The 25,810-nt window shown below is 43.0% G+C and overlaps 2 protein-coding genes, 1 long non-coding RNA gene and 2 other non-coding genes across 5 annotated transcripts; 2 read left to right on the plus strand and 3 right to left on the minus strand.

Annotated features, from left to right (window-relative positions):
• Nucleotides 1–1,156: 1,156 nt before the first annotated feature.
• Nucleotides 1,157–6,826, plus strand: LOC139643554 (cytoglobin-1-like). The gene is made up of 4 exons (XM_071518727.1): nucleotides 1,157–1,261; nucleotides 1,359–1,501; nucleotides 5,513–5,744; nucleotides 5,942–6,826. Exons 2-4 carry the CDS (start codon nucleotides 1,359–1,361, stop codon nucleotides 6,104–6,106), a joined length of 540 nt encoding a protein of 179 aa, XP_071374828.1. The 5' UTR covers nucleotides 1,157–1,261; the 3' UTR covers nucleotides 6,107–6,826.
• A 5,958-nt stretch (nucleotides 6,827–12,784) lies between these two features.
• LOC139643541 (fas-binding factor 1 homolog) lies at nucleotides 12,785–24,281 on the plus strand. Its single transcript, XM_071518709.1, has 28 exons — nucleotides 12,785–12,824; nucleotides 13,292–13,337; nucleotides 13,440–13,509; nucleotides 13,684–13,734; nucleotides 13,854–13,971; nucleotides 14,095–14,175; nucleotides 14,742–14,885; nucleotides 14,984–15,116; nucleotides 15,639–15,793; nucleotides 15,900–15,993; nucleotides 16,114–16,590; nucleotides 16,685–16,744; nucleotides 16,841–16,932; nucleotides 17,889–17,941; nucleotides 18,049–18,096; nucleotides 18,195–18,326; nucleotides 18,634–18,734; nucleotides 18,850–19,056; nucleotides 19,536–19,643; nucleotides 21,484–21,623; nucleotides 21,778–21,896; nucleotides 22,089–22,211; nucleotides 22,330–22,515; nucleotides 22,876–23,052; nucleotides 23,189–23,326; nucleotides 23,435–23,534; nucleotides 23,641–23,771; nucleotides 23,861–24,281. The coding sequence occupies exons 1-28, from the start codon at nucleotides 12,785–12,787 to the stop codon at nucleotides 23,942–23,944; spliced, it is 3,408 nt and encodes a 1,135-aa protein (XP_071374810.1). The 3' UTR covers nucleotides 23,945–24,281.
• A 99-nt stretch (nucleotides 24,282–24,380) lies between these two features.
• Nucleotides 24,381–24,450, minus strand: LOC139643563 (small nucleolar RNA R38). The gene has a single exon (XR_011695086.1). It is a non-coding gene; the product is annotated as a small nucleolar RNA R38 (small nucleolar RNA).
• A 114-nt stretch (nucleotides 24,451–24,564) lies between these two features.
• Nucleotides 24,565–25,569, minus strand: LOC139643551 (uncharacterized). Its single transcript, XR_011695084.1, has 3 exons — nucleotides 25,418–25,569; nucleotides 25,006–25,094; nucleotides 24,565–24,824 (listed from the first exon to the last, which is right to left on the minus strand). It is a non-coding gene; the product is annotated as an uncharacterized lncRNA (long non-coding RNA).
• On the minus strand, nucleotides 24,645–24,717 carry LOC139643564 (small nucleolar RNA SNORD49). The gene has a single exon (XR_011695087.1). It is a non-coding gene; the product is annotated as a small nucleolar RNA SNORD49 (small nucleolar RNA).
• Nucleotides 25,570–25,810: the final 241 nt, after the last annotated feature.

Consider the following 25,810-nt stretch of genomic DNA (forward strand, 5'->3'; position numbering starts at 1 on the left):
CACTTGATAGTACATGAACCCTGATCTCAGTGTTTTTCCTTGGTAGTGACTGAGACAGACAGAATAATTACACTCCTGTCCTACCAACATTCCCAACAGGATTTAGCGCCATAATTGCCTGCACCAGCTTGTTCTACAAGTTGTTTTTTATCTCATTGAGATAATCCTCCACACACAAAGCAGAGAGGCATGTCCACCTTTAACACAAACATTATCGTTTTCTTTTTCATCACCAACTTTATTGTATACTTTGAAGGACTCTGTCAATGTGTAACATCCGTAGCCTAGATTGCACCTCCTAAGCAAGGCTGTAAATATCACCCAGAGCATAGCTTGATTATGATATATGGCGTCTTTTCAATATTCCTCTATTTGTTCTCTTCCTCCCTTCACATATTATTCTGATTCCTGGCTATATAGGCCGACATGCCCAACCCACTAACAAACACACTAATTAGAAAAGGAGCTGGGGAGATAAGGTGCTTGAACAAGAGCATTGTCAAGTCTTCAACTGTGACAACACACAGTTTCTTATAAAGGAGACTGTGAGATATGATTTCCCTCAGACACAACACCTGCCATAACAAACAGCAGGGAAATTCATGTTTGAATAAGTGCAGTGAGACCTATGTAAAGGGTGTGTGTGAAAAGGAAACCAGAAGAGTGTAGAATAGAATGAAAACAAGCTGATAAGATCCATATCTTGTTACATACAGTAGATAGCACAGAACAAACCAAAACAAATAAAAGCCTGCCCTATTTCCGATGGGCCTCAAGCACTTTCATTTTCAATCGGTAAATTGTTTTTCCATTCACGTTGTCGGGGCTTTGTGAGGAATTCAATAGAACATATTACAGGTTAATCTCCTGGTTAGTCTGGAAGAGGTCAGAATGCTCTGCTTTTATCTTATTTTTATGCTCACACATTGTCTATATCATATATCATATATCTGATTCTCTTATTAGGATTTGTTTTTTCATAATCTTTTCATCATACACTACCTACAAAAGTGAATTGCGTTGAGGGAGTGAGAGAGGAAGAAAGAGAGAGAGAGTGTGAAAGAGCGAGTACAGAGGCTCCTCCTCACTCGCTGTGTGCTTTTCTCGTGTTTTACAGTCTGTTCTCCACTCACACTCTCACTCAGCAGAGATTCAGTGGTGGAGAGAGCAGAGGTTCACACACTGGAAAAGAAGGGGAACAGAAAGTGTTTGTTTTTTTTCCCAGCAGGAAAGAGGCATATAGCCTATAGAGGCTATAGAGGTAGAAATACAGAGAGGGGGGTTGTGTTTTTTTGGGGGGGAACTCTTATCACCCCTGCCTTCTGCACGTGCTCAGATCTGCACAACTGTATTCCTAGATGGAGAGGGTGCAGGGAGAGGGAGAGGTGGACCGCCTGGAGCGCCCCAGCCCGCTGACTGACAGGGAGAAAGTGATGATCCAGGACTCCTGGGCCAAAGTCTACCAAAATTGTGATGATGTTGGGGTGGCCATACTAATCAGGTATTACATTCCTTCATTTGCCTTTCCTGCTTTAAGTTTGAAATGTTAACAAAGGTTGATCGTAGAGTCTGGAAGCCAGGCTTATCGCACAGATATTTGTTCACTTTACTTTGACCCCAGAGACCAGGGAATATGCTACAGAGGTGACAAGGGAATACTGTATAGATTTTAAAGAGATCTACTTTGATATTTATCACCATTCATCACACTTGTGTACTCCTTTACATGCAGCTGGTTATTGAATTTTCTGTTGAGATCAGTAACTGCAACTACATGATACACAAATCTGTATGCATAACATCTAATTCCTATTTTGGGTCTGTTCATCATTTTCCCCTTCACCTTTGCAACTTTAATTAGTCTATAGCTGATGATGGTCAAACTAGCATTTTGTCTCTTTTCCCCTCAGTGATGTCATTGCACCTGCTAGAGCCACTAGGCCTACTGATGTTTTTCTGTCAGTCAAGAACCCTCTTTTTCTCAGTAAACTATAAAAATGTCTATTAAAATGTATCTAAATGTTTGAAATCCAAGAGTGGGATTATCCTATCTCAGAATGCAACCAAAGTACTAAACTTTAACGATCTTCTTGAGTTTATAAGTTCCTGGTCTGTCCAAAGGAACACAGTCATTCTTATCTTTTGCAAGCGATATTCTCACTTATCCCCCCCCCCCCCTTTTCATCCTCCTATTTATCCAAAAGTAGAGGAAAAGCATAAACATTATAATCCATCTTGCTGCAGCCAGACATCTTTGGCTCTGAAAGTGCTCCCTCCCTTGAAGGGCAGGTCATGTTGTGCATACCTATAGAGGGCTAAATAACCTACTCCAGCAGCAACAGGAATGTCTCCATCAGTACCAGTCAAACTGTTTAAACCTTGCCTCCTTTCAGGTCTCTAGGCCAAAGGGATTAGAGATTTTCCTGTCACAATTTCTAGTGTGATAGGGTTTTGGAATTTCCACTGAGTATCTTTCATCATTTATTTCAGCATCCACCTCTAATTAAGGTGAACACAGAATCCTATTTGAGGAGGCATTCAGGATTTCTACAGTTGTTGGATTCACTACTTTTATCTCTTCTGATATTAACATTTATGCTGGAACCAATGAACAAATCCACAGTTGAAAAATTCGAGCATCTGAAGGCAATCAGCGTTGGTGTGAAAGTCCTTTGAAGGCTGGTGAGCTTCACTGCATGACGCAGCGTGGCCTTTCACCTAGTCAATACATGGAGGTACTGCTTTAGGATTGTAGGGGGTGAAGGTTGAGGTTAAGGTTACCAGCAGGAGAGCAAAGATACTTGCACTATCGCTTCTCTAAAAACAAAATGGCAAAAGATTTTAATACAGCTTGCTCAACATCATGATTTAGTTGTGAAGACAAAATGTTCCGCTTTTGATGATAAAACATGTTAGAACCAAATGGGCTTCACTGAATTTCCAGTTATTTTCTACATTCACATTCCTTCACAAAGACATTAAGACCCTCAGGAGTCTGAGGAATGAGCATCAATCGATAGGCAGCAGGACTATGGCAAATTCTCCCTTTGACCCAGAGAGTAGATCCTATCATTCTCATGAAGGCATTAGTGTTCATGTGAACTCCAGGGTTCAACTTCAATCCTCCCAGCCAACTGTCTTAATGGTAAAAGATAACAACCAAAACAGCTAATCACGGTACTGGCACTGGAATTGGAAACTTTCTCTGAATTGAGTTCTTGAGCTAGTCTCAAAGAATAGATAAGGGAGGATTAAGAGTCCAATGACCATATAAAATACTAATGAGGCTATTTATATGCAACCACGGGTCATGCAATTACAAGAGAGAAAGATTAAACACTGTGCTTCCTCATTACTTTGCAGTGAAACTAGGAATCCTTCGCTCCAGACAAGAAAGTCATTGCATTAGCACTTGCATAGACCCTCCACCCAAACCTAACAGAATAAAACCATTATCTACCCTCCATTTAAATTCACAAGTGAAACTAACAGGGGGTACTGTTCACTTATAAGAGCTGCATCTAGCCATATGATCTAGATCTAACGTAAGCATACTGGCTTCCCTTTTGTGTGAGTTCTTGTGGAGAGAGAGATAGGACATCAGGATTAGACAGCCGGCAACCAGCTGCACTGGCTCTGTCCCCAGTCTGTGGGAGCGGTTGAGCTTTTGGGTTCCTCTCTGTGATACCTCTGGGGGTCAAACAGGGATGAAATCAAAGAAAAGCTCCTTAAATTGAGCGATTGTTCCTAGAAAGAGTGCACTGTGGGTCAGGATGTTCAAGGAAATATCAAATAATAGGAGCTGCAGCATGAACAAAAATGTGAACAAAATATTAACTACGCTAACTGCAACTAACATAAATGGTTAGTGACAGTGAGTTTAATAATCAGTGCAACCCCAACCACACAGTAAAAGGGAGGCACAGTGACATTATCCCTTTAATTTCTCTCTCTGTCATTAGTGCTTTTCACCATTTGTCAGACAATCATATGGTGCAAGATCTAAGGTGAAAGGGCTCTTTTTGAGGCATGAAAGGAGCCACAGTGCAGAACCAATCAATCTGTCAGTCACTGAGATCAGACAGCTGAGCCAACAGGTTCCCAAGGGAGACCACATACAGAGCTGGGGGGCAGGATGTGAACCCAGAGGTGCGTGAGAGGGTATGTGGAGGCCCATCGGCTGCAGCAGTGATTGATTTAATAACATAACATAGAGGAGACTTCTATCAAAAAGCGCCTTGCAGTAGCTTACGTGTATATAGATAGCATGGAGGCCCCAGAGGGAATCAAGCTCCTAACCCTTGCAGTGCAAGTGCCATGTTCTACCCATTGAGATACATAGGACTACATGATGGCCACAAGCAGGCACAATTATCACCCTCCTGCCACCTTACAACACAGTGATAATGAATAAATTCTATCTTAATTTGCTGTGTTAATTATCACACTGAGCTCAATAGGAAGATTAACTTGGAAAAATCCTGCAGCTAAAGGATCAATTTACAAAAGAGTGCAGAGTGGCAAAGAGTGTTATTCTTCTACCTACTTGATGAAGAAGGACTTGGACTTGGAAACAGTCGGTCAGCTAACAATGCACTCTAAACTCTACCGGCGTACAGCTAACTCAGTGGGGGCCCCAGCTAAAAACACACAGTGAGATTAGTTGGAACATACTAATATGGATATATATAGATCTGTACATATGCATACATCAAAGCCAAAGTTGAAATAGTTATGAAGCAGAATTCCTCCCAGGCATTATCAGAGCCAGATCAACCTTCAAGAGAAACGTCTTATCAGAGCTATCACTGTTGGAGGAGATTTTATCTGATCCTGACTTTACTGGAATTTACTGTAAGACTTATTTCTGCAAGGGGTGCATAAATGTTTAATGATTTTTGTAGAGTAAATAAGGGAAACATTTGTAACTGTGTATTTGTACTATTTGTCATGTTGCATCATTCCTTACATGATGAATGTGATGATGTTTAATATTTTGATATTAAAATAATAAAAAATACCAGCAGAGTGATTCACATGCTTGCCCTTGCCATTGCCATTGTATTTCTTCAGTAGCCAAAGCATGCAAAGGAATAGGAAATAAACTGATAGTCTGATAATCATCATCACAGTTATAACAAATGTGTAGACCAGCTATTGCATTTGAAACTAATTTTGAAATTATCTCTCAGCGGCTGAATGTTTTTTCCATTCATCACTTTAAATGGAGCTGCACTGAAAAACAAAATTATTCTCAAATATATGCTGTAATGCTATGGCAAATAGAAGAAATACACACCATACAGCACCTAGATAACAGTTAAACATTAAAAGGGAAAATATGCAGCATTCCCATGTCAATGCTTATGTTTACTTATGATATCTCGCCAGCCCAAGAAATGCACCTGGGCTTGTAGGATCGAGCTGCTGGAGGCTGAAGGGCGATGAGATTAGCGGAGCTCCACCGCAGCTGTTCACACTCATGTCGCCCACTTGCTCTCCTCCTCCGCAGGCTGTTTGTGAACTTCCCCTCGTCCAAGCAGTACTTCAGCCAGTTCCAGCACGTCGAGGAGCCAGAGGAGCTGGAGAGGAGCGCCCAGCTCAGGAAGCACGCGCACAGAGTCATGAACGCCATCAATACCCTGGTGGAGAGCCTGGACAACTCAGACAAGGTGGCCTCCGTGCTGAAGCTGGTGGGCAAGGCTCACGCACTCAGACACAAGGTGGAGCCTGTATACTTCAAGGTAGGGTATAGTAGAAAGAAAAGTAGAAAGTAGAAAACACACACTAGTTCCACAAGCTAGGAAGAAATGCAACAATTCTTACTCTTTATTTTGGGTTATTTCCAAAAAATGTAAGTAAAACTTCTATTAAAACAGGTAAGAGCTCCACACTATTGTATTTTTCTCTGTGTGTGTCTCTCTGTCTCTCTCCTGCCCAGATCCTGAGTGGTGTGATACTGGAAGTCCTGGGAGAGGAGTTCCCAGAGGTCGTGACCCCAGAGGTGGCTGCGGCGTGGACCAAACTCCTGGCTGTAGTCTATTGGAATGTCACAGCCGTCTATGAGGAAGTGGGCTGGACTAAGCTGTCGAGCTCGACCGGGTGAAGCTTTCACTCCGGGTCTAACGGACATGAAGCATCGAGCACAGTGGACACCCAGAGACTGATACTTTGTAGGCCTCGGCCTCATTGGAGAGGGGTCAACTGTGCTGACTATTGAAGGAAATGTATCTTTACAGAGGCTCATGGGCTGTATGGACCCATATGCTCTTATCTATACACTAAGAACCTGTCCTGTGCCCTTTCAGCTGATAGCTAGCCACTGATGATAGATGTGTTTATAACCTGTGTGTGTGAGTGTGTGTCTGTGTGTGTGTGTGTGCTAAAAAATTGTAAGAGATTATACAGAGGATGGACCAATTCACATGACAAAAACAAAAAGTCTAATGTGTTACGCTCTCCTCCTTGTTTTTTGTACCCTTGTAAAAGACCAAACCGGATAAAAGGAGATGGACAAACCCAAAGGAGATGCAAACATTAAATACCCAACACCGGAGAAGAGATCACATTTAACTGGGTTGTGCCTTCTACAGAATGTGTACATCTGGAAACTGCCGTATAAAATGGCATTCTTTCTGCATTTCATGTGATGTTTTGCTGATGTTTCCTTGTATCTGAAACAGTCCTTATCCTTTGTCGACTTTATTCCCTCACCACTTGAATGATAAGGATTAGTGTCCACCTTGTGACGTATTCATTCAATACAGGGAAATTTTTACATTTTTAACAGTTCGTTGTGAACATTGTACATGGTTTTCATTATACTCCACACTTGTATCTGTATTAAACAATATTTTGAAGAAAAAACACACATAGAAAATATTAAAATCCTGTTATGTCAATGCTATGCTTCCCAATCCTATTCAATTTACACATGCCCTAATCTGATTCCCCTGCGTTTCTCCTTACCAATGTAAGAATTAGACTTTTCCTTCCCTCTGCAGGCCTACTGCTCCCTTATTCTCAGCAGAGTCAGCAGTGCTAAGTATAGGTGGCTCACCTGCTGGAAAACAGTATTTATACCCCCATTCATCTAGCAATGACCCCAGGATGCCTCTTTTCATCAAATATTGTATTGGGTCTGCAGGAATGCCGTTAGAGGGCCTGGTGCATCTGGTAGGAGCTGATTCCCCATAGTCAGTTTGGGCACAATAACTATATTCACTATTCACTATAATAATTTAGTGAATCAGTATCACTCAGAATTTACTCTAATTTGAATTGATTGCTATGTGTTAATATCATGCTGACATAGGAAATTTTGATTTTAACCTTGACACCCTCATGACTTCAACTATACAAGCTACTTAATAATTTAAGTAAGTAAGAATTCACTCTCTCAAGTCTAACCTAAAAGCTGGATCAGAGTACAGCATTACACAATAAAAGCAGCATCCTCACTATAAATCAGCTCTTGAACAGATGCCAATGCCAGTTTGAGTCCAACATGCTGCCCTTGCAAAAGCAACAATATACAGGTTAATTTGGCTCACCATACCCTGTGTGGACTACATGGTGGTGGCTGAGCACTGTTTTCAGAATAGAAACACACAGCAGGCTCTGTTTACCTCCTAGGCCTGCCAGCAAGATCTAACCCCTCCTTGATCCCAGCTAATCCTCTGAGCTAATCTCCGCAATCATGAGAGCGGAGAGGGAAGACAGGAATAGTCGAGATTGTTACACCACAAACTCTGCCTTTCCCATTCAATGCGTTCAATGGGAGGAGAGGTGTCAGTGCTCTAACCTGCAGCGGCCCCAAGGCGAGGGATCCTTGGGCTAGGACCATGTGTACCACGATGATGGTCCTCACCACCATCGCCCTCGTCCTGCGGCAAATGTTCTCTAACAGGATCAAACCGTGAGTATATATCTTTATCATCCATCGTTTGTTTTTTACCAGGTTCTAGAGAATATGGTTCACCACAAACTCTACCTTACTTCTGAGTGATGAAGCCAAAATAATACTGCTCTTATCTTTTGTTTGGATTGAATTTTTATTTAGACTTGGCCAGTTGTGGGAAACTATTTCAATGCCTGACAAAAAAAGACAAATATATTCCACACAGCAACTTGAGGCTTGTGAGTAAAGCAGTAACTACTTATCTTGAAACAATCCCACCCATGCAGCCAATGATGAACACACACGAATAAACACAGAGAAAGTGAATGTGTGTGTGTGTGTGTGTTAGAGTGTGTGAGAGAGAGGGAGCTAGAGAGAGACTTATCTGCATCATTGATTTGAAATCACCCCTGTGATTATTTTAGGGTTTGCCTTGAGCAACAGTGTGTGGGTTAAGAGGCTGGGTACATAACAACAGTGTATTGCAGTTTGTAATGGAGAGATGAATGGAGGGGGAAAAGCATCTGAGCTCTTGAGTCCAGGGCTGCTAATTGACTCAAAGTGCAATCTTCTCAGCCCCCGGCCCTGCTCGGCCACTCGCACGGCAATGGCAAACAATGCCACGTGGCTATAGCTCCACGCAGCCTGGCAACAGCTAGCGCACACTGTCATGAACTAATGAACAGCAGAACCTTCTTCATAGGAAAATGCCAGACATTTGTCCTGGTCTGTTAACTGGACCCAGGCTATCCCTGGGGTGCCCAGGATTTTCCATGGGTCAAGTTACAAGGTGAAACCCACTGCAAACTCAGATGGTCTATATAGACAACTGAACATGAATGAATGATAACTAATTATTAGAAAATGGGTTAACACATTTTATCCAGCAGAGCCTCCAAAGAGCTATGTGTATTATTGCCCAGTCAAGAAATAAGCAACTGTGATGATTGCTGAGGGTCGTGTCTTTTATCACCACCAACAGGCAAAAAGAGGCTATTGAAACAGACGAGCCCTACATGAAGAGCAATGGAGCAGCGGAAACCCAAAAATGACAACAGAGGGCATAACAGGGTATGAAGCCACCAAACATGAAGTCACTGTGAATCTCTTGCTATTGTAAATGAACAGATGGGAATAGACCTGGATTGATAAAATGTAAGTGGCAAAAGATGGCAATAAATGAAAGGCTGAAACACACCTTATGTCCTGCCAGTAGTGTATTTGCCAGCGTATAAGGAAGACTATTCAGGCTATTACTAAACTAAAACGAATAATTTCTGAAAAAGAGAACTAATCCAAAACTAGAAACTAACATCTGAAAGCGTGGGAGAATGTGAAACTAAATTGCTAAATTGCTAAATTGCTAAATTGCAGCTGAATTCCAAAGTGAAATAAAATTGTCATGAAAATCTTGCAAATAACAAAACAATTATAGCCTAAGCCGGGTATGAATGATGGCCTATTGTGATACAACAAAATTGAGAATTGCAGTGACAGAGAGAGACAGACAGACAGACAGACAGACAGTGAGGGGGGGTCAGGGGGTGGGGGGGGCTCCAGACGGGGGGAGAAAGTGGAGCAGTGGAGCATGTTCCAGAGGCAGAGATGCATAAAGTGCTAAGACGCCTGCCCCACATTCTGCTCTTAAGTACTCACCGCTACACTGCTAATACTAAATGATTTAGAGGCAGAACAACAAATCCATCAGCTCTTTGGAAGGTTATTATAAATACATTACCCCACAACCGCACCGCTCAGTGTAGCTGTAAAGGGCCTTCGCATGAGGCAATAAACAAGCTGACCATGTACCTGACCATGTGTCATGCTGCAGGCAGGTAACAGGCTTGTGTTATCTTTCACTTGTTGTTGTTTGTTCAACGGGATCAGCCTGATTCATTCTTTCATAGTAGATTATTTCCTTAAATGATTCATGTCCCTGCATGTCAGCTTGCTCTTCCCCTCTGCTCTCTCTCCTGCAGACATGAACCGAGACCGGAGTGGCCCGTCATCTCAGAGGGTGTGTGCATCTGGTGAGCTCTCTCATTGGCCGCATCCCACCTAGTATAAATCACACACCAAATAATCAAACGTGGTACATGGTTTATTGCTTTGGCAACATTAAAATTCAACAAACCTTAACTTGTTTTCTCTTTGTGTATTTTTTTTTTCTAGTGGCCCCTGCCAGGAAAAAAACAATCCTTATTTCCAACCCAGAGATACTACTTCTGTCTCCTCTCATTGATCTGACACTTCTGCACTTGACAGCTCTAGTTTCCTGCACTCTAAGACTCGCGAATGCCACCAGGAATAAGAAAGTGGGCTAGAACAACAAAATAAGGCCTGTTTTGATCACGGCTTCCCTTATCTGTCCTGCAGATGCTCCCAATATTGTAACAGCAAAAGGGCAGTCCCAAGAGGCTTCTTGGGTTGAATGAATTCCAGATGGGAAAATTGAACTTTGAAGCTGAAGTTACAGCGTTTCCTTTTTTTGTTGATGTTAGAACACTTGAGAATGTCACTTCAAAGTTTGAAAGATGAAATGTTCTGTGCCTCGACATAAAACAGCCACAATCATTTTCTTTGATTTTCTTTTTTGTTTGTTTGTGACCAAATGTAATGATTCATGTTAAATGTATGTTTTCAAAGAACTGGAAGAGCTTTGAGACGATATATCCTAAAGAGAAGGCTGTTTCTCTCTTATTTTTCAAGTGACCTGATTCATTTTTGCCCCTGAAATAGGAGCTAAAGACAAGCAATGTATATGGCAGGTAGCGGCACCGTGTCATTAAAGGTCTATATTGTTTTCTGTTTACACAGAGGAAGCCTAGAAATGAAATAAAGTAATGAAATTGTTTTGTGTCAGTTTTGGGTCATTGTGTGCTATTGAAGTATTATTGAACATTGGTGCTCTTGTATGCACAAACAACAGAGCATCTGCTTTTGATTCCCCGATGATTTATTACAAACTTATTCTTATGATTGCATCAGTGAAGCATTTAGTTTCCTCTCTACTTGTGTCCACTCTACCTCACTCCGACAGTATGGTGGGTTGAAGAGGTCAGTCTTGTTAATTAATGATTCCTATTTGGTTGTGTAGCGTCTTTGTGGCCGCCTTGCACTGTTAGCCACGTCAGCAAACTTTTCCAGCTCTGTAAAAATGGCAGCTGAAAAGTCTGATGACATTACAGTGTAAATGGAGGGCTCTTTATGAGTAGAGATCTTCCCAGAGACAGAACCAGTTAGCGAAGTTGGTCAGAGCTGCAGATTTCTATCTAACACAGACTCAGCTCATGTATTTTTAGCCGTGCTATTGCCTCACAATTGATTTTGATCTCTAAACATACAAAAGTGCTTAAGTCTTACTCTTTGTCTTCCACCCATTCCATCCGCCTAGATCAAATAAAAGGATGCTTGTTTCAAGGTCTGAAAAGTCCTAAAATGTTGATATGGATCATGCATTAAGAAACCCTCGATCTTCACAGTCATTCACAAAATCCAGTATATATTACAAAATCATCTCTACCAATCTGTCCTCCGCCCTGACACCGTGAGATACTTCACGATTGCACATGTACATGACTTTATCACAGCAGGCTTATTATATGAATTTTAACTTGTGTAAAAGTTTACACATGATTGAGCAGATATAGCCCAGCTGATAATGCACATGTGAAAGGTTTATTTTCTTTAACCTATGGAGATAACTGTAGGGTTACATGCTGGGTGCAGAAAGTTGACTTGACGGGGGAACCTTTACTTGCACAACACATGAAATATGTTATGCTGGGACATAAAGAGGGACCCCCCCCCCCCCCCCCCCCCCCCCCCCCCCCCCCCCCCTCTGTTCAGAGGGGCAACCCTCTGTTCCCCATGATTCAAAACAAATACCTCTTTAGGAAATAATTTGACAATGGCTTTTACAACAATTAATGGGGAAAAAATGATAACCTTGGCCTATTTAATCCCAGCACTGAAACATCTGAAAAGGCCTGTGCCATGGAGAGGTTAAAGAATAGAGAAAAGGACCAACACTGAGCTGAGGCCTCATAACACATGGTGTTATGAGCCTGGCTTGGGTTAATGTGCTGTCTGGAGATGTAGGGTGGTTAGCTTAATTATGGTTGTTCTGATTAACAGTGCAACAGTAATCTACACTGAATTAAACATATAGCATAGATAAATAATTCATCTCTTCAGTTTTGTAGTATCTGATTTGTTGCAACTAATTTTCTTAGCTCAGATGCCACCTGGTGGTGAATTTAAAATCAGATTGGTAGATATCACACAGGAAACAAGCAAATTAAGATGTCAAAAGAAGTCCAAAACAAGTAACCTTGTTATTCAAATACATGCCAAAACAAGCCATCTTTTTCTAAACGTTTTTTTTTCTCTAAAGGATGCGCTAGAACTACTTTACCCATAATGCACTGTGAACTGTAAACAGGAAGTATACGTTGAGGTCGCCGCGAGAAAGCCATTAGCTGCGGCAAATCGCGCAAATTTAAAACCTTGTGGATTGACTGTCAGTTAGTTTGCATTAGACGCATGTATAGCTCAAAAGGTACACTTTGTACCCATATGGTTATGGTCAGAAGTCAGCAGGGGCGAAGCTGGGTTCGGTGAGAAGTAACTGCTAACGTACAGGCTTGTCCATGCAGCCGATGTGGTATGTAACGGTGGTGTGACTGACTTCACCTCGAGTTGACTGGCTAATTTTAAAAACAGCTAAGCGTCGCTGTAAGACCACTGTGTTTAAACATGAAACGATGCGATGCATAACCTAATGAGCAAACTATAATTATGTTTCTTCAAGTAACCCTGACCGCGAAAGCCAGTCAATCTGCAACCCGGAGTGTGGTTACCAATGGTGACGGGAGACGCCTAATGAGATTTGCTCTCAGATTCAGCGGTATCAGCAGAGATGGTGAGTCAGTCAGACTTGAACCAATGCAAACATGTAGTGATTAATCTGTTCTAACAACCTAACCTGTGAAAACAAGATTATTTTTTATGTATACAACTGATTTGCTGGATCCACGATTCTCCTCCGATTCACACTGCTCTATTCTAGCAGTGTAATATTATGTTTGTCTCAATTATTTACAGGCTTCAAAGCCGAAGAGCAAACTATTCAAGAGTAAGTTCCTCCAGTGTTACTTAAATACTGCATACTACAATATACTCTGAGCTGATCATGAACTTGAATTAAATCACCTCATGGTTTTCTCCAGATTCATATGAAGATGAAGGCTTGTTTGACAACTTGCTTGGCGATAAGAGTAAGTGAGCACACTCCTGCAAAATTGATCAGACCTGTTTTTGTGGTCACTGTATTATCACTGTGAAAGTTTAATATGTTATGGTATTTTCTTTCATCTATTTGCTCATCAGAACAAATACTAAGGGGGAAATCAGCTCGTGGTGGACCAGTGAATCGGTGAGTCAAGAAGGTCAGAAGGAATTAAACTGAGAGTAGCACACTATAAACTATAAACTATCACTCTTCCTGTTTACAAGGAATGTTTCTTTTCTTCTCCAGCTCATCTGTCAATGATAACTTGTTCAGTATACTTGCTGAGGAAGCAAAGAGGGATGCTGGCCACGCTGAGGTGAGTTGGCTGTCAGAGAAGTCACATGGGGACTTGGCTCTATCCATAAAGATGTATACATTACATTCCTGGTATGAAAGATAATATATGATGAGGATTGACTGGTTGGTTGGTTACACATATAATATTCTGTGGTTCTCTTTATTTGGCCAATTATTTTCATCTCCGTCCAAGGACTCTGACGTCTCAGAGGCAGATCCTAATGACATACTGAAGAACATGAAGGTAATGATGAAATGGGGTGGTGGGGGACCGAAAGAGATCAATTTTACCTTTGCTGTTGTCTGTACATGTTCACAGGTTCCCTAACAGTGCCTGTTGTGTTTCTGTTTATCCTTGCACAGGACATGGATGATATGGATGCAGACCTGTTTGCATCAAAGAAAAAGCCCAGTTCAGCCCCCGCGCAAACAAAGAAAGACCCTCCCACATCGGAAAGTAATGTAAAACCAGAGGGAACAGGTAATTCAGTGCAGTGTGTTCCTGTATAAATTACTTTCCCACCATTAGCTTCACATCATTACTGGCTTTGATGTTTCCATTATAAGCAGTGGTTAGAGAGAGCTGTCTTCCCTCTTCACACAGATGAACTCACCTTGGAAGGGAAGAAGCCAAGCTCCGCCCCTTCATCCACAACACGTGGCTACAAGAAGTTCACCTTCTCTGGTGAGTAAGACTCCGCTGCCCATCCATCTCTGACTGATCTTGATGTAACTCAACAGGAGAGAACAAAAGAAACAAACAGAAAGCTGTACACTTTACAGATAACTGCATTATTTTTTCTCAAATCGTTGCATTAATTCAGATTCAGAAGACATATGTTTCAGTTTGGGCTTTAGCTTGTAGCTGCATATTATCAGGTCAACTGTAACAATATACTTCAGTGATAGTGATAAGTTGGCTATCCCATAGCTAATATGGTGCTTTATTAATTCAAGAAATCTTGTAGGATGCCCTCTCCTTCAGTTTCTTGCAAAATCTCAGCACCACAAAATAACTATCCAACTAATGCATTCCCTTGTATAAACATGTATGCCCAGCCAAACTGACTATTAAAAATATTGAAAAAAATAATTAACATATATGGCATATATGTAGAATATTTAAAACATCTATCTAAGTGTATTATATTTTCATATCACTTGACTGCTTTACAGCCTGGTGTCCAAACATCAGTGTAAACAATACATCTGCAGTATTGGTGTTAATAGAATCTCATTTCCTCTCCACAGATCTAGACGACCCCTTGGCCGACCTGCTTGATGATTTGCTTCCAGAGGAAACCAAGGCACAACCTAAAACGAGCGTGCAGAAGGCTAAACCTGAAAAATCAGGGCTATCTCCTTCAGCATCCCCCATCATAAAGAAGGAAACGGGTCAGCCTTAAATTATTTTTTCTTTGTTTTTTGTTTTCCTATGTAACAAAACATCCACTGAAATATGTGTGTGTGTGTGTGTATTCTTCCATCGCCAGTTAAGGCACCAAAGAAACGGGACGAGCTTACGTTTGATGACGATGAGGATGACCTAATGGATGCACTAGGATTTAACAGTGAGAAAGACAATACAAAAAAAAAAGAGACTGTGCTTCGGCCCAACAGGGAAAGGTAACACCCCTGATCTATGTGGTACAATATCATGATGTGGGTTGGCTCAAATTATGGGAAATATGTTAATCCCAATTCATTTGCTAAATTTCAGGAAAATAATTTCATTGCACTTTTGTACCTTCACATATATTTTCACTTTTCTTTACTGCAGTATTTCTCAAAGTAGCAGCAGCTACAGACAGTCTTGTTTTCACTCTTACTGTTTTACTCTTATTGGGGTCCTTATTTACAATACTCAAATAATAAATTACTACATTACTACTTTGGGGCATGACAAAACAATAGCCACTTATTGGCTCAAGGTCCACATTACATAGGACAAGTTACAGAAACAGACAGGACAGGACACAAAGGACACAGGACTGGACACAGTAGAAACCTCATTATACCGGACAAGACAGTAAATTACACAGGACAGGCCAGTGTACAGGACAGGACTCAAGAACATCTAACCCCTAAAACAAATCATGAAATATATCCTAAAGGTTTCCCCCATTTCACTGCTCCGTCTCTCCGTAGTAGTGAGCTCCCCCAGAGAGCCCGTACCAGGCTAGATGAGATTCTGGAGCGTGGGACGTCCCCTCGTCTCCTGGAGCGCCCACCCACAGGGGAGAGGAAGGACCAGCCTCAGCCTCTAGAGAGGCAGCAAGAGGAGAAGACCTCCAGTGCTAAAGGTGACAGCACCATGGCTTTTTGCTTAGCATAGCTGTGAGCAAGCACCCTTTATAAGAATGAATTGATCATGAAGTTCATTTTTGTTTGTTTTTTCCCATTTGTCAGAACCCTTTCTAGAAGATGACCTCACTTTTGGTTCCTATCAGCCCACATTGGCATCCACTCCTGAAGGACGCCAGTCACGCCGGCAGTCTGTCAGGTGTGTGTGAAGCCCAGGCTCATTATTTTATATGCATGCTATTGATTGCTTTTTTTTTTCCAAAAGAGGTACAATATCTAACAGTATATGTCTTTGATTAAGAAAATATGATTCTCTCAGATTTTCCACAGAGGATATCAGTGCCTCTACCCCGGAGAGGAAACCGAAACCCACCACTCCGGCCACACCCACCACCCCCACCTCCACTCGTCCCCGCAACTCAGCTGACTGGCTGGGCCTCAAGACGAGCGATGAGTATAATTACCTCGAGGATGACGCCAAGACCTCGCCGGAGGCTCCAAAGACTCCCTCCTCTCCTTCAGCGGAGAGAAGATCTTCCCTGACTGGTAGCAGTGCCGCGCCTGCAGCAAAAACGGCAGCAGACACCTCAGCCCCGGCCACCACCCTCACCAAACCCCCCAAGCCAAGCCAAGAGGTCCCCAAAAGCCAGAAGAAAGAAGAGGAGGAGGATGACTGGTTGGCAGGAGCACTGAGCCGGAAGAAGACTCTAGCGGTGTCGAACTCGGAGGCGAGAAGGTCCAAGCAGGAAGACTCTTTGGGCCTGGGAGAAGAGGTGGATGTGGAGTCCGTTGTTAGGTACAGAAGCAGTGGAGGCACCACCACATACTACCACAGAAGTAGCTGAAAACTTGTTCCTCCCTATTGAACGATTATCTCCTCTGTTTTTCAGTAAACCATCGTCAGCTCCCAGGAGCAGAGAAGACACGTTCACATCCATCAAGGAACCTGGGTAAGATAGATTTCTCATGTAAATCCATATACTGTAGTTACTCTAGATGTGTGAAATCCATGTAAATAACTGACACTATCAACACCTGTTGTGCAGAGACACTCCTCGTAGGCCGCCCAGCCCCACCGCTCACTCTACCCCAGTCAGAGATGAGAGGACAAAGCCAGGTGTTCACTCATTGGCACTAGGTGATCCATCCAAGTAACTACTCTTGTAGCACAGTGGAGACACATTTTTTCTCTGTTACATTCCATTTAACATTTGTGTAATAAAAGTTGTACTGTGTTACGTAACAAGCATGTTTTATTTTTCAAGCTAAGTCCCTCCCTAGTAACTGTGCACGTCCAGTAGCCTCTCTTTGACCCAGTTGATTGATCAGTCAGACTCTCACTAGGGCTAACAATCAGATTGGAGAGAATATCCAGGCATGCCCACAGAATCTGACACTTTGACAAACTGAATGTATCAGACACCATGTTGTGCACTCAAAAGCTCTTCAAACTCTTGTTGAAGAAGAGTGTACCACTTGGCTCCATGTGGTGCTCATAATCTTAGGGAACCCACAACCCACATTCTACTGAATCATCAACTCCTCCTTTTGTACAGACACCGCACCCACAGCCCCCTCGCCTCCACCGCAATCCCCCTCGATAGTCATCCAGCATACACCCACACCCCAGCCAACCCCTCACCCCCACCCCGCCTCAATATCCCCTTCACCGCCCGTGCTCCCTCCGAAGGCAGACCTTGCGCGAACTCTTGCTTCGTCTCACACCTCAGACCACCGCCGCCCTCAAGTTACCGGTCCCACATCAGCCCTCGCTGCTAGCAGTAGCCACCCCCAGCCTCACCCTCAGCCCCAGCCCCAGCCCCACCACTTCCCATCCCTTGTGGACTCCAGTGCGCTAGGATGGCCCAGTCAGGCTGCTGATGAACCGCGGCAGTGGCAGCCATTGTCCGGCCCCACGTCTACTATACTGCCTGGCTCTGTGTGGTGTAGGTAATCCTAGGGAGACATGAAGTAGGAGATCATTTCATTTTAGATAAAGTAGCATTTTCTACTGTTGCTCTAGCATCTAGTGTCACAGTGTCAATGCGATGCTGATAATGTCCCGCTGGTCACTCATGGTCGATTTCTTTTCAGCCGTGCCACAACAAAACCAAATGCAGAACACAGCAACTGCTGTCCAGCAACAGGTATTCTTACTTTTCTAAAATGTATTTATTAATGTTTATAATGATGATGTTGGAGATTTTTAAATTATGATTTAGTGTTTTTAAGTCCTTCCCCATCTCCTCAACAGGTGACACTTTCAGCAGACAGTCTGCAACACCTGTTCCTACAACAGCAGGTAAGAAATTTAAGAGTCTCTCTACTAGTGAATTTATTAAAAATGAGCGCATTCATCTTGTTTTTGTTTTTTATTACTTGGCTACTCTTCCCCCAAAGATGATGCAGTCTGGGTTGCTGGGTCTAGGGGGCGTTGTGGATGCAGGGTCCCTGCAGAGACAGAAAGAGAAAGAGCAACAGCCTGGAGATCATCAGGCTTTACAGGCTCGCATCATCCAGCTGGAGGGACAGGTGTGTGGGAGCCGTTGTGGCCGTGATGCCTGCCTGCTCATTATTTGTAGGAATGAGTAACTGGCACATACAGTGATAAAGACAAGATACTGTTGGCTTTATCAGGGATATTAAAATCTTATAATACATAAAGGAACAATAGAGTTAAGTATCTGAGAGCTAACTTCATCATTTCCTCTTTTTAAGCAATAATTTAATGAACTGTATAATAACCTAAAGTTACTCCACCACCCTGCGGCCCCAGCTTCCCTTCCCTAGTTACCTCCCTGTATATGTCTAGCCTAAGATCCTGTGTGTTATCGTCCAGGTGAAGACCCTGCAGCTGGAGCGAGACCAGAGCCAGATGCTGCTGGAGTGTGTTCAGCAGCGGCACAAGCAGGATGTGGAGCTCATGGAGAACGCACACAAGTAGGAGTTCACTCCCAGAGCTTGTCAGGCCGAACTCATTATGCGTATATCCCTGCTCTTCAAGCGGCTAATGTGTGTGCATGCTTGACACATAAATATTTCTTTGCACTTCCAGGTCTCGTGTGAAGCTGCTTGAGGAATCGGCAGCCCAGAGGGAGGCACGGGCGCGGCAGGAGTGCGAGGACCTAATGGAGCGCCTGGCCACGGTTACGCGGCTGGCTGAGCAGGAGCGCTCAGAGCTGCAGGTTCAGCACCAGCGCAGACTGGCCCAGAGCCAGCAGGACAGAGACCGTGAGGTGGAGAGACTCCGGGACCTACAGAGGTACCAGAGACCTGTCTTGTCCATAGTTCTTTTTCTGTATGTTGACCTATGATATAGTAATATAGCAATAAAACACGGTACAAAAGTCAAGCAATAGGTAAAGAACAAATTTAACTGTATTATGGCATTTATACAACAGTTACCAACATGTGTAGTGACTGAAAAGTTGTCTTCAATGTAGTATACATTCATAAGAATAAAAAACAACAAAGATCAATAATGGTTCCTTGGGTCCAAGAGCTGGCATACCAATATAGCAAAGTTACCCATGCTGTATCTAAAATTAACAGCATGGTTGGAATGTGTCTTTGACCAATCAGATGACATGGTTGAACCTTTCTGTTACATAGTGCAGTTTAATGCTTGAGAACATCAGAAAGGGTACATATAACAGCCATAAACACATTTTAAGATAAATAAATGATCTTATAGTTTCACATACAGTATATTTGTCATATTTGTCCCACTTTGCCCTGCAGGAAGTCTATCTTGGAGATGAAGAAGGACCATGAAGACCAGGTCCTGAGACTGAAGAGGTTAAAGGATGAGGAGATTGATGCAGTCACGAGTGCAACATCACAGACCAGGTTAGAAATCATTAATGGAGAATACCAGTGTAATTCAATTTTTTTCATATCGCCATTAATGCCTATGAAGAGTCTGAACCCACCGATGTATTTACCACAGTCAGAAGCTACTATTGTCTACTGCGGGTTTGCCTTACCTCCCAGAAATCATAGACTTTACCACGCAGCTAATGTCACATTTAATGGGACTATTCTCTCTTTCTCCCATTACTGTGCTCTGTTACTTCCCTCTGGTGGCAGTGAAGAAGCAAAACGAAACTTAAGGCAGAGTGGGAGTCTATCTGGAGATGCGCAATGATCTGGGGTCTCATTTATAAAACTGTGTGTGGATTCCACACTAAAAGGTTACATGCGCACAAAAGAGGAAAAGTACGTACGTACAAAAATAATCGGATTTATAAAACCGTGCGTTCACACACCTGCACGCAATTTCCCCTTTATGAATCACAATCCAACTTAAAATGTTGTACACGTTCACGTTCCTCATACTCCGCCCCTTAGCTCCCACAATTAACCATAGATGGTCAATGAAATGCCCTGAATGAATACTGATGTGTATGTAAATATGTTTGTCATTCCATTCTCCCGTGTGACAAAATGGCAAAGCCGGAGCCAGGCGGAAAAGATACATTTCCCCGGTGGCCTCAGTTCGGGCGTCACCAACCAGAAACAGTTTGTTGAGAGGAAAAATGGCTCTCTCCTCTTGAATGTTACACCTCGATGACGGGGGAAACCCTATTTAGTGGCATTGTGCCAGAAACACAGCGTGACACTGACTCGTATCGTAAATGTGCCTTTTGTTTTTGGAAAGAGTGAACGTAACCACGTACTCAGCATTTCACATTCATTTGATCTGAATAAAAAACGCATAGACAAGTTCTGTATTCTCATTTTCTGACTCGGGGATCAGACAGTGTGCAACCGGGGTGAACAAGAGGAGGGCTGCGCCTGGCACCGGTGTCTCCAATGGGCCCTGTGCCTCATAACGCATCATTATTTATTACCTTGAGACATCCAGTCCAATTGCCTAACACCTTGAATTTGTCAGATTAAATTGTGACAAACTGGGTCTCTGCTAAAAGACTGTAATGTACGTACTTGAAACTAATTCACACCATGTCAGCCTATAATGACATATAGATGCTTTTTGGACAGATGATCAGGTTTGGAACTAAAGCAACAAAGACGCTATTTAGTTGTAGCCTAGACGTTCTACCGACAAGGACTATTATCATTAGAGGGTTTCTAAGTTGATGTGGAGTCGGCCTGGAAATGATCTGAGTGTAAAGGCCATTTTTTGCTTTATTTGACTACTTTGCCATCTCGGTCACCGTTTCCCACTGTCTCCAAAATGGTCGTCCGCATGGGTCAGAGTTTACATACAGGTGCGCACATTCTCCCGTCAAGTTTGTTTTAATAGATCACAACTTTTGCGTGGGAAGTGGCGTACGCCTCTTTCAGGCCCCGTTTTGTGCGTACACAGCGGTTATAAATGAGACCCCTGTTCACATTCAATTCTGCCGGAATGGAAACACTTTTGACAGGATAAAGTCATGTTAGGAAAAAATATAACAATTCTGTAATTTAAAATGATTGATTACGTTGGTCAAGGCAGCAACAGAGTAGTAGACAACAAGCCTGGGACTATTTTATTTTCCTTTTATTTCCTCTTATCGCCAAAACGTCCATCTTTGGGTTTTTGGTTTGTTGTTTAGGGCAGAGTCTTACCAACATGAGGGCTTAAACCAGGTCCTCTGACTGAAAGATGGTCTCTCTTACTTTTCAACAGGTTTCTGAGATTATTGTCATATTTACAAACAAGCCTACTGTCTTCCTTCAGGTCTTTTGCAGTGGTGATTGAGCAGATGGAGCAGTTCTCCGTCCGGCTGGGAGAGCTTTCTTCTCGGGTGGAGAGCACCCACGAACACACAGCCCAGGGCCTGGAGCAGGGCGCACGCCAGAGAGACGAGCAGCTTCGAAGTAACTGCTGCACCTGCACACACACACACTTGCACAGGATGTACAAAATAGGATCAAAGGTCCAAGATATGCTTGGCCTCTCTGGAGTTGTCTAAGTGCATTGTTGTATCACATTACGTCTGTGTTAAGGTCATACTGTTAATCTATGTTTCAGTGATGCAGGACCGTCTGGGCCAGCAGCAGAGAGCCATGGCGGAGGAGAGAGCTCACCTCAAGGAGGTCATTGCCAAGATGGACACTCAGCTGGCTGAGCAGCAGAGGCAACTTGAGAAGGTCAGGGTGTGAAAAGATTAGGCCTCAGATGGATGTTAAAGACTTAAATACATTACATAGATTGTTTGTTATACATGTTTGCTGTCATATAGTGGTATAGCACAGGTTAGCCTACTACACCCCTAGCCTACTCTTTTTTCCCAAGATGGTGAAGATGCCATTTTTTTTTTCACTGTGTATTGTATGTCTCAGGAGCGCTGGAGGGTGACAGCAGAGCAGGCCAAGGCAGAGTCGACCCAGAGAGGCCTAGAGGAGGAGAGGCGTTCCCTTAGCATGCACATCAACATGGAAAGAGAGGAGCTGGAAAGAGCTAAGGTAAGGTCGTGTTTCTCTAGTGTCTAGTATCTGTATCAGCACAGGCAGTGGGATAGACCTCCACCTTGCTCCCATGCCACTCTCCCTTACCTCTCCCCGCTGTCTCTCTTTCTGTCAGAGTGCATTGCTGGAGGAGCAGCAGTCGGTGATGCAGCGCTGTGCAGAGGAGAGGAGGAAGTTGGCGGCTGAGTGGGCCCAGTTCCACACCCAGGAGAAGCAGAGGCAGGAGCGGGCCGAGCGGGAGGCCAGCAGGGCTCTGGAGAGGGACGCCCAGAGAGAGGGCTCCATCTTCAGCCTGGCACAGGTGGGCGTAAGAGGGGAGGGGCTTATTGCAGTTGGTTTTCACTATCTTGCTTTGTCATATTTTGTTGGCCGATTGATCTGTTACCCTGTTATTACCTTAAAATCTAAGGCAATGAAAACAATATTGACTTCATTACACAAGCAGACTTATTTTGGTAAAATAGATATGTATATGAAATGCATGCAGTGTTTACATCATTAAATACAACGGTGTATTTCTAAAAACATTTGCTTTACCCTCTACTGCACCTAAGACCCAATGTTGCCCCAAGGCCATAAACTTTGCTGACTCCTGCCTCAGATGTTACAAGTCATTAGAGATCCACTAAATTGCTTTTCTCTCCTGGTTTCTCTGTTGTAGGAACAAGCAGACCTGAAGCTGCGTGCCGGAGAGCTGAAACAGAAGGGGGCAGCTGTGGCACAGGAGAGGGAGGCTCTGGAGAGACAAAGGGAGGAACTGGACCGAGAGAAGGAGAAGCTCAGCGGTACAGCCTTGAGACTGAAGACACGAGCCCAGGAGGTGGAGGCCTTCAGCAAGGTAAATTGACATTGACCCTTGATTGAATTGGAAATGAACAGAATGTGGACCTAAGCACTTCATCCACTGTTATGCAAAGCGTTGTAGTAGAGCAACAATATCACTTTTGAACACATTATCGGTCTTGTGTTTTTAGCTGGCTACAGAAAAGTATGAGGAAGGAGAACGGGCATTGCAAGAGGCAAGACATGTAGAGACTGAACACCAGGCAAGACTCAGGACTATCCATTCCCAAATGGAGAGGCTGAGGCAGCAGGAGCAGCACCTCCATCAGGTATGTTTGCTTACAGTATCCTACACATTGTGCTTTTACTCTATAAGTAATGTTTATGGTACATATAATGGCAACTGTGATAGAATCTCAACCTTGTTTTTGCTACAGGAGCGAGTAAGGATAACTGATTTGCAAAGGGAAACGGAGAGGCTGAGACAGGGCCTTCCCATCACCCCTTTACCACAAATGGTGCCGCCTATTTTTACAGGTGAGGTAAACTGGTTTTTGCCAATCTAGAGCATTCAACAGTTAATATCAGGTTCCCCTGAGAGTTATTTTATGTGCAAACTAGGTTTGGCCATTTTTATTTTCAGACTTAAGTTCAGTGTTGCCAGATCCTGAGCTGGCATCCACCCTGAACATTCCCCCTCCTGCTTCAGTCGGCAGCCCTCGGACCTCTGAGCTGCAGGCGGGGCTGGCTCTACTGAAGCACACTGCAGAAATGGTAACCAGTGTGAGAAGAGCTCATGAGTACTTAAGATCACAGTATAATTACTTCAAACTTGATCAAATGCTGTGTTGATTTCTTCACAGGATCGTGACTACCTCCAGGATGAGCAGTTCTTCCTCAATACACTGAAGAAATCATCTTACAATTCAGCTTTCCACACAGACTGACCAAGACACACCGAGTTTTCCCCATTAATTAAGATGCAGGTTACTTTATATCTGTTCCAATACTTGAATGTGCCATGACACTTTAATTTTATATAATGTTTTCTCACAAGTTTATTAAAACATTTTACAGCAAACTTCCTGGGTCTTTGTTAACATTCATACAAAACTTCAGTCATCAGCCACATGCCATTTAATAGAATCAGGGGACACAAAGACTGAGCGATTAACATTACAAATCAAGTTTAAACTACTCCATTGGCTATAAATGGTCTAGTGGCTTCACGGTTTTGGATCCATCACAAGGTGGTGTTGCATCTGCCTTTCTCCTTGATTCAATCTGTAAATAAAACAAGAAACCCCATTTAGATTTTAGGGCTGACCTGAACCAAATTTATACATTCAGAGAGCCAATCCCATTCTGGTCCAGTGTCTCATATCAAGCCTCAGGTTACCATGACTCCACACTTGTGTTCAGACAGGGATAACTTGTATCATCACTGGCTTGAATATTCAAATCCATTTCTCAACTTTGAGTTTTGCAGCAGTTACCTTCTCATGTCATTTCAGAGTCCACAGGCCTTCTCAATGACTTGTGTCCACGCTGTCACACCTGTAGGGGAAGACATTTTAAATCTGGATTAGATGGTGTTAAAACAATGCGTGCCATGAATCTGGGCTGTATCAGGGGACAGAGGGCATTTCTCAGAACAGCTTTTGCCATCGTCAGTTATCGCATCAGACGGCACTTCCTATGCAGCAATTTCATCACTGAATCCACAGCAACCTGGATCATGAGAAACACTGTGGTACATACCTTTCCACTTAGCTTCATTTCTTTGCACACTCAACACAGCGGTGGTGGAAAGGAGGCATCAGCAACCTGTAACACCACATTTCATTACTGATAGTTCCAAGTTATCGTGTGACTTCAGGTATCATTCTGCAGCAAGTCATCAGATACCATTGGTTTCCACACTTGTTCTTCAGACAGGGATAACAAACTCATCATACATACTGCGGGACATCAAGCATAAAACTCATAGGGTAAAGGCCAAGTGTACCTCAGTCATCAAGTCATTTCCCCTGCGTCAACCTTCGCCCATGGTTTCGGGCAGGTTCGCCTCACCGCTTCGATAACTGCCAAACAAACCTGGAAAAAGTGACAAATAAGAGTTAGAGAAGTTGGATCACCAAGACTTATTGGTCTCCACGTGAGGTTGTGTCGGCACAGGAAGGCCACGTATCTACCCCGCCATCTAAACAACTTATTGTTAATATATTCAACTTTCAATTAAATATCATTGCACTGCATCCCAAAGAATTCAACATATGTGGCCTATGGCTCATGTCATAAGTAGGCTACTCTAAAACCCGACTATAACATTTGCCCAACACCCTTCTTGCACGTGTCTGGATGGCTAAAATTAGCTAACAGCTAGCTACATGGTAAGCCTCCTTCACATAATTACTCACATCAGTATTCTCCATTCATGGCGGATAATCTGCATTAGAGTCCATGTTTCCACACAAATGCATTATGGAATATAAAAAACGATCTGTTACTGACATAAAATTACTTAATAACGTTGGCTACCGTCCGATACTAGAACCTCCTTGGCTTTCGCCAATGGCCAAATCAAGAACGGAAATCTCGCGTGATGCGGTTTTATATGTTGTAAACGTCACATCCCACGTGATTAGTTCTTAACCAGTGATCGAACCTGGATCGAACCTAGAGTAGAAACACGCACTGGGTTGAGAAAAGTTCAGGTTTTATCAATTAATCATTCTTTCAGGTTTAATCATTAATTTGCTTCTAAATATATATTGTATCACAGAGATAGAGATTCACGAAATACGTTACAA

The sequence above is a fragment of the Centroberyx affinis genome, unplaced genomic scaffold (genome assembly GCF_046629955.1).
Source record: "Centroberyx affinis isolate AG114_WGS23_722 - 3 ecotype Tasmania unplaced genomic scaffold, CSIRO-AGI_Caff_v1 ptg000623l_1, whole genome shotgun sequence".
Taxonomy (NCBI): domain Eukaryota; kingdom Metazoa; phylum Chordata; class Actinopteri; order Beryciformes; family Berycidae; genus Centroberyx; species Centroberyx affinis.